The sequence below is a fragment of the Salmo trutta genome, chromosome 22 (genome assembly GCF_901001165.1).
Source record: "Salmo trutta chromosome 22, fSalTru1.1, whole genome shotgun sequence".
NCBI lineage: Eukaryota > Metazoa > Chordata > Actinopteri > Salmoniformes > Salmonidae > Salmo > Salmo trutta.
The window spans coordinates 30,433,458-30,450,066 of NC_042978.1; the positions used below are offsets into that span (position 1 = coordinate 30,433,458).

Below are 16,609 nucleotides of genomic sequence, written 5' to 3' on the forward strand. Positions count from 1 at the left end.
CTAATTAATCGGCCATTCCGATTAATCGGTCAACCTCTAGTATGGCGTGTCGTGTGGGTGAGCAGTTTGCTGATGTCAACAGAGAACCCCATGGTGGTGGTAGGGTTATAGTATGGCCAGGCATAAGCTATGGACAACGAACACAATTTTGTTTTATCAATGGTAATTTGAATGCACAGAGAGACCATGATGTGATCCTGAGGCCCATTGTCGTGCCATTCATCTGCCTCCATCACCTCATGTTTCAGCATGATAATGCATGGCCCCATGTTGCAAGTATCTGTATACAATCCCTGGAAGCTGAACATGTCCCAGTTCTTCCATGACCTGCATACTCACCAGACATGTCACCCATTGAGCATGTTTCGGATGCTCTGGATCGACGTGTACGACAGCGTGTTCCAGTTCCCGCCAATATCCAGCAACTTCGCACAGCCATTGATGAGGAGTGGGACAACATTCCATAGGCCACAATCAACAGCCTGATCAACTCTATGCAAAGGAGATGTGTCACGTTGCATGAGGCAAATGGTGGTCACACCAGACAATGATTGGTTTTCTGATCCACGTCCCTATCTTTTTTTAAGGTATCTGTGACCAACAAATGCATATCTGTATTCACAGTCATGTGAAATCGATAAATTAGGGCCTAATATATTTATTTCAATTGACTGATTTCTTTATATGAACTGTAACTCAGTAAAAACTTTGAAATTGTTGCATGTTGAGTTTGTTTTTTGTTCAATGTAATTCATTATCATTCTTTTTGAAAGATAGCTTTTTATCAATCCTGACACCCAGATATTTCTAAGCGGGAACACGAGGACAGGAGGACACCACCATGCATAAAGCATCAGATACATTTTTATGTGATTTGGAGAATGACATTGACCTGCATTAAGTATTGACCTGCATTAAGTACCTATTTCAGTTCAACAAAGGCTTTCTGCCAAGCAATGAAGGTAGATTGAAGCTCCGAATGAGCCTGGTCAACCATGGGGGCAATAGCAAACACAAGTGTCATCTTCATTTTTTTGCAGATAGACCAACATTTGTATATAGACAGTAAAATGTACATGACCTAAAATCAATCCCTTTTGTAATATCAAGGAAACCTTTCGTAAAACATTTCAGAAAATATAATTGTTGGAGGTGTAACAACCTTTGTGGAGATCGAGCACATTTAGCGAGCACATTTAGCCTTCTAAACCCTGAGATAATCGTCAGATTAAAAATATGTGTCAATGACTCTGCAATCAGGGGAGCAGAAAGCTGCAGCAAGAAACGATAAAGCAAACCAGTCCAATTGATTTTTTTAAGCAAGGCGTTAAAAAGTGGAACATTGCTGAAATGAAAACAAAGATTCACTAGAAGTTGACTGATCTTCCATTGAGCCAACTAGACGCTGGTAGAGGGAAAAGCAGTAGACTGACTGACCAGGCTAAATGCAATCACAATTTATTTCAAATAAAAAGCCTGCTGAGATAAAATGCTGATTAAAAGCATCACATATCAATTTTTTCTCAGTAATGATGCCAGTGTCTGACACAACTTGCTTAGGCAGGGAAGGACAGGAATTTCCACACTTCAGTGCATGAACTCTTTTCCAACATTTTGACGGATCACCAGCAGAGTCTGAGATAGAACTTAAAAAAGTAGCTTGATTTAGCTTTCTTTATTGAGGAAGTACATATATGTCTCCATTGCCTGAAACACTGCCAATCTGCTACCAAGTCGGTTTTCTAGCCTTGGCCCAAGCCTGATTTCTCATTATAATGAGATCTATAAGTTCAATACAAAACCAAGGATTTGTTCTATTTTTATCTCTAAGGCGTGTTTGTCTACTAGAAATATAAAAATACATGAGAAAAGTTCTAGAGCCAATTTGTCCTCACCTGAATCCTCAAACTCCTTGTAGAGTGTCCCCCAGGTCTCAGTGATCCTCTGTAGACTGTCCTCCATGGCTTGGATGTCCATGTAGGGACAGTTGCATTCTGGGAACTTGGTGTCACACTTGCACCAGCAGTCATTGTCCTTACAGACGAAGCCCCCCTCCCCGTTACAGGCGATGTAGCTTAGAGCAGCCTGGACAAAACTGTCCCTCAGGTAGTCTGGCAGGATAACCTGCAGGCCTGTAAAACAACACAACACAGCCAAGATTTAGTACCACCATCAAAGTGTACAGTTATGGTACTGTATGAGAGGATAGCAATAAGTGATTTATAGTGGGTGAATCACAAGGCAGTTCAAGTGTAGTTGTTAGCCTTGGTACACTAACAATGTCAAATCAAATCAAATGTTATTGGTCACATACAGATGGTTAGTTGATCTTATTGTGAGTGTAGCGAAATGCTTATGCTTCTAGATCAGACAGTGCAGCAGTATCTAACAGGTAATATCTAACAATTTCACAACAAAACCTAATATCTAACATATTCCACAACAAAACCTAATACACACAATCTAGTAAAGGGATGGGATAAGAATATATAAGTATAAAATATATGGATGAGCAGTGACAGAGCAGCTAAGATGCAATAGATAGTAAAGAATAGATAGTGAAGGATACAGTATACATTATATACATATGAGATGTCACACCCTGGCCATAGAGAGGGTTTTGTTCTCTATTTTGGTTAGGCCAGGGTGTGACTAGGGTGGGCATTCTATGTTCCTTTTTCTATGTTTTGGTATTTCTTTGTTTTGGCCGGGTATGGTTCTCAATCAGGGACAGCTGTCTATCGTTGTCTCTGATTGGGAACCATACTTAGGTAGCCTTTTCCCACAGGGTTGGTGTGGGTAGTTAATTTCTGTTTAGTGTTTTGCACCTTACGGAACTGTTTCACTATTCTCTTTGTTATTTTTGTTTTAGTGTTCAATTATTAAAATAATCATGAACACTTACCACGCTGCGCTTTGGTCTACTCCTTCTTCCACAGAAGAATGTTACATGAGATGAGTAATGCGAGATATGTAAACATTCTTAAAGTGGCATTATTAAAGTGACTAGTGTTCCATTTATTAAAGTGGCCAATGATATCAAGTCTGTAGGTAGGCGGCAGCCTCTCTGTGCTGGTGGTGGCTGTTTAACAATCTGATGGCCTTGAGAAAGAAGCTGTTTTTCAATCTCTCTGTCCCAGCTTTGATGCATCTGTTCTGACCTCGCCTTCTGGATGGAAGCGGGGTGAACAGGTAGTGGCTCGAGTGGTTATTGTCCTTGATTATCTTTTTTGCCTTCCTGTGACATCGGGTGTTGTAGGTGTCCTGGAGGGCAGGTAGTCTGCACCCGGTGATGCATTGTGCAGACCACACCACCCTCTGGAGAGCCTTGCAGTTGTGGGCGATGCAGTTACCGACTGGATGCTCTCAATTGTGCACCTGTAAAGGTTAGTGAGGGTTTTCGGTGACAAGCCACATTTTTTCAGCCTCCTGAGGTTGAATAGGCGCTGTTGTACATTCTTCACCACACTGTCTGTGTGCGTGGACCATTTCAGTTTGTTGGTGATATGTACACCGAGGAACTTAAAACTTTCCACCTCCTCCACTGCTGTCCCTTTGATGTGGAAAAGGGGGTACTCCCTTTGCTGTTTCCTGAAGTCCACGATCATCTCTTTTACTTTTGCTGACATTGAGTGAGAGGTTATTTTCCTGACACGAGACTTCAAGGGCCCTCACCTCCTCCCTGTAGGCTGTCTCGTCGTTGTTGGTAATCAAGCCTTCTACTGTGGTTTCATCTGCAAACTTGATGATTGAGTTGGAGGCGTGCATGGCCACACAGTCGTGGGTGAACAGGGAGTACAGGAGGGGGCTGAGAACGCACCATTGTGGGGCCCCAGTGTTGAGGATCAGTGGGGTGGAGATGTTGTTTCCTACCTTCACCACCTGGGGGCAGCCCGTCAGGAAGTCCAGGACCCAGTTGCACAGGGCGGGGTCGAGACCCAGAGTCTCAAGCTTAATGATGAGTTTGGAGGGCACTATGGTATTGAATGCTGAGCTGTAGTCAATGAACAGCATTCTTACATATGTATTGCTCTTATCCAGATGGGATAGGGCAGTGTGCAGTGTGATGGCGATTGCATCGTCTGTGGAACTATTGGGGCGGTAAGCAAATTGAAGTGGGTCTAGGGTGATATGATCCTTGACTGACTCTCAATGTAAGAGCAGAACAATGATGGTCCAAACTGTATTTTATTCTCTACAAGCGTTGTCATGGGATGTGTGGATCTCTTTGAAGATGCTATTGTATGGGAATTGTTGATAGGGAGTGCTAAAAACCTTAAGAACGTGAAATATTTTTATTTCTTAGTAACATTGTGTGATAATGCTGTGCAGGATTTGCAGAACAGGAACACATAATCAAAGGTCTGACATTAAAATGCAATATACGTGGTATGAATCAAAAACAAACAAACCTTGCAAGTGGACTTTGTTTTCCGGACTCTGAACCAGAACAGAGCTGACAGAATCAAGGTTGTCATAGTTACTGCATCCGAGAGGGCCTGTCCGGGTCTCTGTTACCTGGACAACAACAAACACACAATGCTTTGAATACACATTCCTTTTAACATCAGAGCAATGTAAGAATGACAAAAATATATTTATGCATCATGCATTTCCTTTGAATTGACATCCTGGCAATCTTACACCCACTCTTTCCCTGGATTCATGTGCATGCTTTTCCGTACGATGATTGACATTAGTATACGTACATTAACTATTCCAAATTGAACAAATATAAAAATACTACTACTTCTACAGTACTTCTGTATGAGACACATAATGCCAAAAGAAACACTTCTGAGAGTGTCTGCTCTCTGCTGGGGAAAAGCAATGAAGTGGTGGGCATGTGTGTTCCCTGGTGAGATGAGTGTTCAACCATGGGTTCCTGCTTCTTGTGCTCTATGAGTCAGAGCTGAGCCCCTATTATATACATTACACAGGCCCTTTAATGAGCATCACCCACAGCTCTGATTAGATAATGAAGCACGGCTAGCAGAGAGACGCAGAACATTGCAGTGGTAGAGCATATGTACAGTACGCCCTCTCCTCTCCTCTGCTCTCTCTCTCCTTCCTTCCACCCACATACAACACTTAAAGGTCCAATGCAGTCATTTTATCTCAATATGAAATCATTTCTGGGTAATAATTAAGTTAGTTTGATTGTTTTCAATTAAAATGGTAAAGAAATATACAAAAATATCTTCTTAGAAAAGAGCAATTTCTCAAGCAAGAATTTTGCTAGGACTGTCTGGAAGTGGTCTGAGTAGGGGAGGGAAAAACATAAAACTAGCTGTTATCTGCAGAGAGGTTTGTAACTTTCTTTCTTATTGGTCTGTTAAGTTATTTACCGCCTGGTGATGTTACCAGGAAGCCAAACCTCCATCCCACCAAAAGAGGCTGAAATTGCAAGCGCTTTTCAACAGCTCATACACTAAAAGGGCACTATCATCATTTTCCACGATTTCAGAGTATTATTCCCACCTCATAATGTGTAAATATATATAAAACACAGGCAATTCATGTTTTTTACTGCACTGGGTCTTTAATTGATTACATACATTCCTTTGTTACAGGTATTCTTATGCACCCACAGTGAAAATGGCAGCGGTGTTGTTCTTATTCTCTCCCACTCAAAAAAAAGAGAAACATCAGAGTGGTGTTGAAGGAGAGCTTCTAACAACTCAGCCATGACAGGTCTTTTCTGTCGTATTGACTGAGACATCTCTCCTGACCTTTCCCTGGCAAACCGTCTCTGCCAGACCTCATCATTCTTTCCATTCTCCCTCGCTAGCAACATGAAATCTCTTTCCAGTCCTCTTCTGTTGATAGAAAGCTCCTAATTGATTGCCATTTTTCTCTCTTTGTAGGAGAGGGACAGTGTCGTCAGCCCAGAGACGTGCCCAGGTCTAGCCTGTCACAGGACAGTTGGTGGGGGATAGACAGCTAGGAAACAAGGGTCAGTCCATCAGTTACACAATCAAACACAGTCTCAAAGTGCTGACAGAGGGAAAGACTAAAGAGAGACCTGAAGCTAATGCTGTGTAGGGGGAAACTTCTGGAGCTTTTCAATCAAACCCTGAACCAGCAAAATCTGGGTGTCTGGGAAAATGAATAGAATGTGTAAATCAGAGAGAGGGGAGACCATCTGTGTGCAATGATTTTGACATTATTATTAACAGCACATTGTAAATCACAAATTTCCTTGATATGGGATTATACTGCTGATAAGACTGTGAGGAAATGAGGAACAATGCAGAGTTTTGAGACACTTGAATATTGAATCTATACAGAGCATTATTTGATATGCCATATGATAGCCCATATGGCACAACGTTGACTGATGAGCACGGCATTCAATTTCCTCTATGGATAGCAGCTGCTTTTCATTGCAGATATATTCTGGTATATTACTAAATGCTTAATGGCACATTATTGGCCACCTGTATCTCTATGCTGCTGCTGCTGGAGGGATTTCACATGGAGCACAGAGAGAGACTGTGTTCTAGTAGTCTCAGCTAAGCTTCTTTTCCTTCTTCTCTGCTTCTGCTTTTCTTCATGACCACTAGGGTGAAAGGATTGATAGTACACCTGTATATCTTAATTTGATCACTGTTGTCGCAGAGAAATGCTAATTGTCATTTCCACTTTTAAATGTCAGACATGATTTATCCTAACTAAAAATGCATCAACCCTTCCCGAAAATGGCCACGAATTATAATGCACATGATAATTCACATTTCCGGTTGCTGCAGGATTCATTTCCAGCTGAGAAACTGGTCAAATGAAGAAAGACATATTACATATGCACAGTACTATGATAGCTAGATGAAGAAAAGAGGAGGAAGAGATTAGCTAAAAGGCAGTTATTTAAATTATGTGGTAACTTAGTGGCAGTTACATTTGCCCAAGACTCACTGGCAAGTGAAGGGGCAGGACTTTAGACTGGAAATGAAAGGTACAGATTGTAGCTTTAAGACTGCTGGATACAGTGCCCCTTTGACAACACAGACAACAATCGATTGAGTACCGGAGTGGAAACGTAAAAAATGCAATGCTGCCATAATGGGAACATAATGCAATACTGGGACTGTCTGAGTGGAAATAAATATGAATCCACACGGTGTTGTGAGAGCGCCACTGCTGAGAAACTTTCTCTCATTGTTCATCATTCTGCAGACATACTGCCAACCATCGCATGGGTCAGGTGGGGATATCAACATCGATTTAGCTGGGGAAATTGTCAAATCATAACAAAAATGATCCCTGCCGCTCTGGTAACAGCTTGAGTCATTACTCATTATAGCAACAACCTTCTCTGAACAGAGGTAGAGAGGTAGCAGGCTGCACCGTGACCTCTTTAAGAGGGAGAAGATTTCCACAGCAAACCCCCAGCACACCAGAGCACTAACAGGCTTTTCCTCTGAAATGAGCTCCCACATTTTCCCTCCATACGGCCACAAGGGGGGGGGGGGGGGGGCAGCGGAAGCACCGGCAGCCTCATCTGCTATCCTCCTACCTTCCCCTGTCCAATTCACATTCACATGGTGGAGCGGTTGGTTGTGTCTGTCCCGGCGTCACGGGGGTTGACGCCCTGTGGAAATGATGCGTGTGCTGAAGAATCCCTCCGCCGCCTCCCTCCCTCTCAGTGATTCACTCTGCTTCACTGATGAGCTGCTCAACCTCTCTGCCTCTCTGCTCTCACCTGTCACTCTCAACACATCTCTGCCTTTGAACCATTAAAGTTGGCGCTCACACACATACCCACACTTACACACACACACACACACACACACACTACAAAAGTGACTCCCAACAGAACAGACAAAGCAGCATTTCTCGCTTTCTGAGTAGTGACTAGATACCTCTGCTGTGATAGAAATGTCCGACCTCCCACACATCCTTGTGGTTCAGGGAGTACAGAGCTTTGATAGCTGTTATTCATAGTTTGCTCCGACAAATTCAGAGAGGCCGGATGCCACACACAGATGTAACTGTCACTATATAGCAACATGAAGGATCTGAAAGGTTCATGTTTGCTATTTTTGAAAAAGGGTGTGTGCACATCCAACAACTTTACAGGTGCAGGGTTAAAAAAATGGCATAATAAAGAAACATAAATATTTGCACACTTTAGTTCAGCCTGACAAAATCCATCCTGTCGAAATGTTGCAATAAACGAGGGGAGGTATTTATATCACTTTCCTTATTCACACAACATTGCAGTAACCTACTGGTACAGTGAGGGGAAAAAAACATTTGATCCCCTGCTGATTTTGTACGTTTGCCCACTGACAAAGAAATGATCAGCCTATAATTTTAATGGTAGTTTTGTTTGAACAGTGAGAGACAGAATAACAACAAAATAAATCCAGAAAAACGCATGTCAAAATTGTAATAAATTGATTTGCATTTTAATGAGGGAAATAAGTACTTGACCCCTCTCAATCAGAAAGATTTCTGGCTCCCAGGTGTCTTTTATTCAGATAACGAGCTGAGATTAGGAGCACACTCTTTACCTGTCTGGGCTAGGGGGCAGTATTTTTACGGCCGGATGAAAAACGTACCCAATTTAAACAGGTTACTACTCTGGCGCAGAAACTAGAATATGCATATTATTAGTAGATTTGGATAGAAAACACTCTGAAGTTTCTAAAACTATTTGAATGGTGTCTGTGAGTATAACATAACTCATATGGCAGGCAAAAACCTGTGGAAATTCCAAGCAGAATGTGGAAAGTCTGAGAATTGTAGTTCTTCTTTTGATTCTCTATCGAAGCTACAGTGTCTGTGGGGGACGTTGCACTTCCTAAGGCTTCCATTGGCTGTCTAAAGCCTTCAGAAAGTGATTTGAGCATTTTCCTGTCACTGGGCAGATAATAGGAGCTCAGTTACTGAGTGGTCTGCCTGGCAACAAAGGGATTGGATATGCGAGCGCGAGCGCGCCCCTCCTTCTTTTTCATCTTGAATGAATATGCTATTGTCCGGTTGGAATATTATCGCAATTCTACGTTAAAAATACCATAAAGGTTGGTTTAAACAGCGTTTGACATGCTTCTAAGTACGGTAATGGAACATTTTGACTTTTCGTCTCTCGTTCCGCACTCGCGCGATATGCCTTTGGATAAGTGATCTGTACGCACGAGCAAAACGGAGGTATTTGTACATAAATATGGATTATTTCGAACAAAAACAACATTTCTTGTGGAAGTAGCAGTCCTGGGAGTGCGTTCCGACGAAGATCAGCAAAGGTAAGAGCATATTTCTAATACTAGTTCTGAGTTTAGGTTGCCTCGAACTTGGCGGGTGTCTGAATAGCTCACCGTGATGGCTGAGCTATGTACTCAGAATATTGAAAAATGTGCTTTCTCCATAAAGCTATTTTAAAATCTGACACAGCGGTTGCATCCAGGGGTAGTCTATTGGGGTTTTATTGACACATGTCCTTGCTTGGAAAATGGCTGTGTGATTACTTTTGTCTATGTACTCTCCTAACATAATCTAATGTTTTGCTTTCGGTGTAAAGCCTTTTTGAAATCGGACAATGTGGTTAGATTAACGAGAAGTTTATCTTTAAAATGGTGTAAAATAGTTGTATGTTTGAGAGTTGAATTATGACATTTTGTTGTTTTTCAATTTGCCGCCTTGATATTTCACTGGCTGTGTCCCGCACGCTAGCGTCCCACCTAGCCCATAGAAGTTAAAGGGAGTGCTCCTAATCTCAGCTTGTTACCTGTATAAAAGACACCTGTCCACAGAAGCAATCAATCAATCAGATTCCAAACTCTCCACCATGGCCAAAACCAAAGAGCTCTCCAAGGATGTCAGGGACAAGATTGCAGACCTACACAAGGCTGGAATGGGCTACAAGACCATCGCCAAGCAGCTTGGTGAGAAGGTGACAACAGTTGGTGCGATTATTCGCAAATGGAAGAAACACAAAAGAACTGTCAATCTCCCTCGGCCTGGGGCTCCATGCAAGATCTCACCTCATGGAGTTGCAATGATCATGAGAACGGTGAGGAATAAGCCCAGAACTACACGGGAGGATCTTGTCAGTGATCTCAAGGCAGCTGGGACCATAGTCACCAAGAAAACAATTGGTAACACACTACGCTGTGAAGGACTGAAATCCTGCAGCGCCTGCAATGTCCCCCTGCTCAAGAAAGCACATATACATGCCCGTCTGAAGTTTGCCAATGAACATCTGAATGATTCAGAGGACAACTGGATGAAAGTGTTGTGGTCAGATGAGACCAAAATGGAGCTCTTTGGCATCAACTCAACTCGCCGTGTTTGGAGGAGGAGGAATGCTGCCTATGACCCCAAGAACACCATCCCCACCGTCAAACATGGAGGTGGAAACATTATGCTTTGGGGGTGTTTTTCTTCTAAGGGGACAGGACAACTTCACCGCATCAAAGGGACGATGGACGGGGCCATGTACCATCAAATCTTGGGTGAGAACCTCCTTCCCTCAGCCAGGGCATTGAAAATGGGTCGTGGATGGGTATTCCAGCATGACAATGACCCAAAACACACAGGCAAGGCAACAAAGGAGTGGCTCAAGAAGAAGCACGTTAAGGTCCTGGAGTGGCCTAGCCAGTCTCCAGACCTTAATCCCATAGAAAATCTGTGGAGGGAGCTGAAGGATCGAGTTGCCAAACGTCAGCCTCGAAACCTTAATGACTTGGAGAAGATCTGCAAAGAGGGGTGGGACAAAATCCCTCCTGAGATGTGTGCAAACCTGGTGGCCAACTACAAGAAACGTCTGACCTCTGTGATTGCCAACAAGGGTTTTGCCACCAAGTACGAAGTCATGTTTTGCAAAGGGGTCAAAAACGTATTTCCCTCATTAAAATGCAAATCATTTTATAACATTTTTGACATGAGTTTTTCTGGATTTTGTTGTTGTTACTCTGTCTCTCACTGTTCAAATAAACCTACCATTAAAATTATAGACTGATCATTTCATTGTCAGTGGGCAAACGTACAACATCAGCAGGGGATCAAATACTTTTTTCCTTCACTGTATGTCCTGTATGTCACAACATTCATCCCAACAGCTACAGTGCTCAGTTCAGATGAGGTATGTCAACGCCTGGCCCGGGAAATACCCCACCTACTGATCAACACTCCTGGCTCTTCACAACCTGACACTTCTTACAAGGGGCATTCCAGGATCTCTAATCAGCTAACCAACTGTGCTGCTCCACTTGAACAAGTATGATTGCAGGAAGTTTCAAGTTTGATGGAAGGTCAGTGTGTGTATGTGTGTGGGTATGTGTGGGTATGTGTGGGTGTGTATTTGGGTGTTGGTTGTGTGTGTGTGTGTGTGTGCGTGTGTGTAGGGTGTGTGCTTGTCTGTGTTTGTGTGTACCTTAATAGCTGTGGATGCTATCTGGATGTGGTGCAGCTTGCGCAGGGTGCTCTCTCTGTCTATGAAGTAGGAGGCAGCCAGCTGATGCAGAGCCTCCAGAGTTACGCTGGACGAGTTGCCAGAGCCAGAGTATTCGCTCACATCCGCCTTCTTACTCAGCTTTCTCTTGTCCACAAATATCGTTAAGGCCTCTTCCCCTGCAAACACAAAGATGGCGTTACGACAATGTTTGCCGATGCTGTTTAAACAGGCTTTTTTTTCAGCTGTTGGGAGAACGTTCGCTGGCTAACATGGTTTTAACAGTCTATACAAATGTCAGTTGACATTATTTAGATGGTTTCTGAACTACATAATCAACAGCTACCCAGTTTTAGTAGTATGGCAATCAATAGGAATAATATAGTGTATTATTCACTGCCAGGTATTATGACTATTAACCATGTGCTATTTGGGAGAATATGAACAAATATACATCCAGAGTCAACCATAAAGGAGGGCATCATATCATATTATCAATGGTAGTCAGTGTTTTGTGTTCTTCTTCCTCTGCTGCAGAAAAGTGCCCTTAAATCCCTATGTAATTTATTCATTTATTTCATGAAGTCCATGTGTTCCAGAACACGGACAGGCAATCCATTTATAACCCCATTCAGCAGCCAGCAGCACATCTCTGGCTCATGGCCAAGCAACAGCTCCTCATCTTCCTCTCCTCATACAGAGCTACTCTGGTTGTGTGCCAGAGCATGGAGGTTGCATCGCATCAGCCAGTGCAGCTGTGTGTGTGTGTGTGTGTGCGTGCGTGCGTGCGTGCGTGTGGCCACTCACAACTACGACCTTTCCAGGAGCCCGGCTGAGGTAATCGACAAGTGTTGCTTTCCAATGGGAAACCCATTCCCTTGGTTTCCCCGACATGCACAGGGCTTTGTAGCTGAAATAAGCTTCTCTCCTGTAAAGAGCAACCACCCTCATGGCGTTGTCCACATGACTATCAAAAGCACTGGGGAATGACTGTGTAGCTGAGGGTTATGCAGTACATGTACGTGTAATGAGGTTTTTACATGGGCTTTCATTATGTAGACAAAAATCTATTCAAGAAAAGTCTTCCACTGAATTGCTACTGTATACCAATATTGGCATAGAAGGTATGTACATGTCCTGCCCTCATTAGCTTTTTGGTGGTATTGGGACTTTACAAACACAGATAACTGACAGATTATTAGAATACCGTACCCCTCTTTCCTAACCATTAGGGGGATTAAAAAATATGTCCCTGTATCAGTGAATAGGGGTCAACTACTACTACCTACTCCAGGGGTAAGCAACCCTGTTCCTCGAGTGCTGCAGGTACTGTAGGATTTTGTTCCAGGTAGGCAGCACACCTGACCAACTGAGCTAATTGATCAGTTCAGTGATTGACTAAATTCCACAAACCTGGTCTTCCTGCGGCACTCCAGCACCAGGGTTGCCTACTCCTGACCTACTTCATCATTCCCACAGAATCCCCTGATCAAACACTATATAGGGAATAGTGTGCCATTTCAGACATAGTGGTGTGTTTACCTCCCAGCGTGGCCGACAGCAGGAAGTGTGTCCCATACTTCCTGATCAGGTTGTCAGTGATGAGTTGGGTGGTGGGTCTCCGACCCAGGAGACGGATGTTACGGATGAACTCTGGTGTCAGGGGCAACGGCGACTCCAGGAAGTCTCTCCTCTCCACAGCCAGGTTGTTTACCTTCCATCTCCCAAACTCTCTGGAAAGAAGAAGACATGGAGGAGAAGACTTTAAAATGTCCTTGAAACTGTTCGGTAAATAAGGCTCACTAATGATGTGATGGTATTAATGGTTTTCTGTCGGTCTGTCCTGTCTGCAGAAGGGTAGGGGAGAGGTGAGTCTACGGGGGCAGCTATCAACCGCAATGCCTCACTGCATCCTTAGCTTTAAGTTCTGATGGAGAGAGTGAGAGAGTGAGAGAGAGTGAGAGAGAGAGTGAGAGAGAGAGAGAGAGAGTGAGTGAGTGAGTGAGTGAGAGAGTGAGAGAGTGAGAGAGAGAGAGAGAGAGAGAGAGAGAGAGAGAGAGAGAGAGAGAGAGAGAGAGAGAGAGAGAGAGAGAGAGAGAGAGAGAGAGAGAGAGAGAGAGAGAGAGAGAGAGAGAGAGAGAGAGAGAGAGAGAGAGAGAGAGAGAGAGAGAGAGAGAGAGAGAGAGAGAGAGAGAGAGAGAGAGAGAGAGAGAGAGAGAGAGAGAGAGAGAGAGAGAGAGAGAGAGAGAGAGAGAGAGAGAGAGAGAGAGAGAGGAGAGAGAGAGAGAGAGAGAGAGAGAGAGAGAGAGAGAGAGAGAGAGAGAGAGAGAGAGAGAGGAGAGAGAGAGAGAGAGAGTGAGTGAGTGAGTGAGAGAGAGAGTGAGTGAGTGAGTGAGTGAGTGAGTGAGTGAGTGAGTGAGTGAGTGAGTGAGTGAGTGAGTGAGTGAGTGAGTGAGTGAGTGAGTGAGTGAGTGAGTGAGTGAGTGAGTGAGTGAGTGAGTGAGTGAGTGAGTGAGTGAGTGAGTGAGTGAGTGAGTGAGTGAGTGAGTGAGTGAGTGAGTGAGTGAGTGAGTGAGTGAGTGAGTGAGTGAGTGAGTGAGTGAGTGAGTGAGTGATAGATAGATAGATAGATAGATAGATAGATAGATAGATAGATAGATAGATAGATAGATAGATAGATAGATAGATAGATAGATAGATAGATAGATAGATAGATAGATAGATAGATAGATAGATAGATAGATAGATAGATAGATAGATAGATAGATAGATAGATAGATAGATAGATAGATAGATAGATAGATCCAAAGCAGGTACCATTTGGAAGATGAATGTAGCTGGGGAGGAGAATGCTCCCAAAGCCTGCAACTGACAGGTGCTCTCCTTAATAAACACATCATAATCAAAATGTGCAGTGACAGAGAAACCCATAGACATCGGCGGATCTCTGACAGTCAATACAACTCATAATGAGGAAAGAAAGTAAAGTGACCGAAAGGAAAGGAAATGCTAGAGGCAGCTGTAAAGTTCTGATTTCTCATCAGCGTCTGTAGCTTTGACATCTTCTGTTTACATTTACAAACATTACTAAGTTATTCTGTATGCAGCTTTAAAGACGGGAGCATTGTTACGCCTTGAAAGACTTTGTTTGCGTTAATCCCCTGTGTTTAAATAATTACAGTATCTAAACACTGGTTCAGTTTTAATTGGCTCTGACAGGTTCAGATAATATTTCTGTGAGGGAGGTTGAAATTAACATGCTCTGTCTGTGTCAGTTAGCTGGAGGCTACAGTAGAAGCAATGTAATGTAAAAGAAATTATGTGCAATATTTTACATCCTGATGCTGAATATGGAAAGCCTTTCTTCTTGCCAGTTTTTTTTCTCCTTTCTGCCCGTCTGTCTGCCCGTCTGCCCGTCTGTCTGTCTGTCTGTCTGTCTGTCTGTCTGTCTGTCTGTCTGTCTGTCTGTCTGTCTGTCTGTCTGTCTGTCTGTCTGTCTGTCTGTCTGTCTGTCTGTCTGTCTGTCTGTCTGTCTGTCTGTTGTTCTCTCTGTTTCTCTTTCTGTCTCCTATCGCTATATTTATTTCTCTCTTCTCCAACACACACACATACAAACACACACACACACACTCCCTAACAAACCTCGCAGGTGCAAGTTATCACTAAATGATGCACTGCGCTGTGAATTGGATGCTTGTCTGCTGTAATCAGAATAGGTTCGCCAACCTGTGCTGTAGGTGATGGATGGAGGGGGCGTGGCCTTTTGATAGGAGATATATCACATTAAAGCAGGAGTAATGATGAAAAGCCTCTTTTTAAGGATCATATGGGGCAATGTGGAAAATTGTAAAATACTTTCATGTCTGCTCTCATACAGGTAATGAAAATATAGCAATTAGTTTAATTTGTGTGATGTTAGCATGCCTAATCCACTTATGGGAAAGCTTTCTCAAATCAATACATGAAACATACAGCTTAATGAATGTATGCACACCCACATACTTCTACTTTTAGACATGTCCCTTGAGTAATTTTTCGGTCAGTTACACCAAGCATAACCATTAATCCTGACCTCTTTTCACTCCATACATATAAATTATCTCTTCAACTGGGCCACCATAGCATTCCTCACCAGTTATATCTTGCTTTGCTATGTGAGAGCTGAGATTCGGCAGTTCAAAAGCATTGCATGTAAGAAGTGAGAAAGGAGCAAGAGAGGAGAGAGAGGAAATAGGAGAGAGAGAGAGAGGAGCGAGAGAGGAGCGAGAGAGGAGAGCGAGAAAGGCGAGCGAGAGGAGAGTGAGAGGAGCGAGAAAGAGAGAAGAGCGAGGAGCAAGAGAGGAGGGAGAGAGGAGAGAGTAAGGGAACAGGTAAGGAAAGTGTAGCCTCAAAATCATTCTGTCGTTGGTTTCTCCAGTTATCGTTGACTGTGATAAGCTGGACTTGTCTTATCTTAAACCCCCCATAGGGCTAATGGTACATCCAACAAGGAGTGGGATGAAATTAAATGGATTTTACCATGGAGCAGTTTTTGGGGTTCTGCGGTCTTTCCTTAGACTACACCATGACGTTATTCTTCTTATCTGTCTCTCATCACTGTACTGTACGTCACAGGAGGTTGGTGGCAGCTTAATTGGGGAGGGCAGGCTCGTGGTAATGGCTGGAGCAGAATAAGTGGAACGTTATCAAATACAGCAAACACATGGTTTCCATGTGTCTGATGCCATTGAATTTGCTCCATTCCAGAATTATTATGAGCCGTCCTCCTCTCAGCAGCCTCCACTGTTGTACGTAGCTACCTTGGTTTCATTTGAGATATCATTCATTCATTTTCACACATCTCTCTTATGGACTATTTCTCCTAGTGGAGATTTCCGAGAATTGGGATACATTGCTTTTCTCTGGGTATGAAATAAGAAGGCCACTGTAACACAGATCAAGGTCTTTTAAGGTTTCCAAAAGACATTCTCAAATTCGATGCATTGCAGCCGTACAGAAATACGGCATTCATACTGTGAACTTCTCTATACGATTTGGTGCCAACACTCACTTACGTTTCTCAAATGCAATATGTCAAAAAACACAAGAGCTACACAAGCGTAGCCTACAATTTCCTACACCCTGCTGTCTACGGCAACTGTCACTTGGCAATGGTTGCCTAGGACTGGTGGTGCAGCGGAACCCCATCTCTACGCATGTTGACTGAGGGAAAAG

General features: G+C 43.3%; 1 protein-coding gene across 1 annotated transcript in view; it reads right to left on the minus strand.

Annotated features, from left to right (window-relative positions):
- The window catches only part of LOC115158566 (BMP/retinoic acid-inducible neural-specific protein 3), a 42,359-nt gene that overhangs the window by 22,298 nt on the left and 3,452 nt on the right, over positions 1 to 16,609 (minus strand). The window contains exons 2-5 of the mRNA XM_029707669.1: positions 12,938 to 13,128; positions 11,378 to 11,574; positions 4,413 to 4,518; positions 1,896 to 2,132 (exon numbers count right to left, since the gene is read on the minus strand). Of these exons, the coding sequence (XP_029563529.1) occupies positions 1,896 to 2,132; positions 4,413 to 4,518; positions 11,378 to 11,574; positions 12,938 to 13,128 (731 nt within the window). The remainder of the gene's footprint in view (positions 1 to 1,895; positions 2,133 to 4,412; positions 4,519 to 11,377; positions 11,575 to 12,937; positions 13,129 to 16,609) is intronic.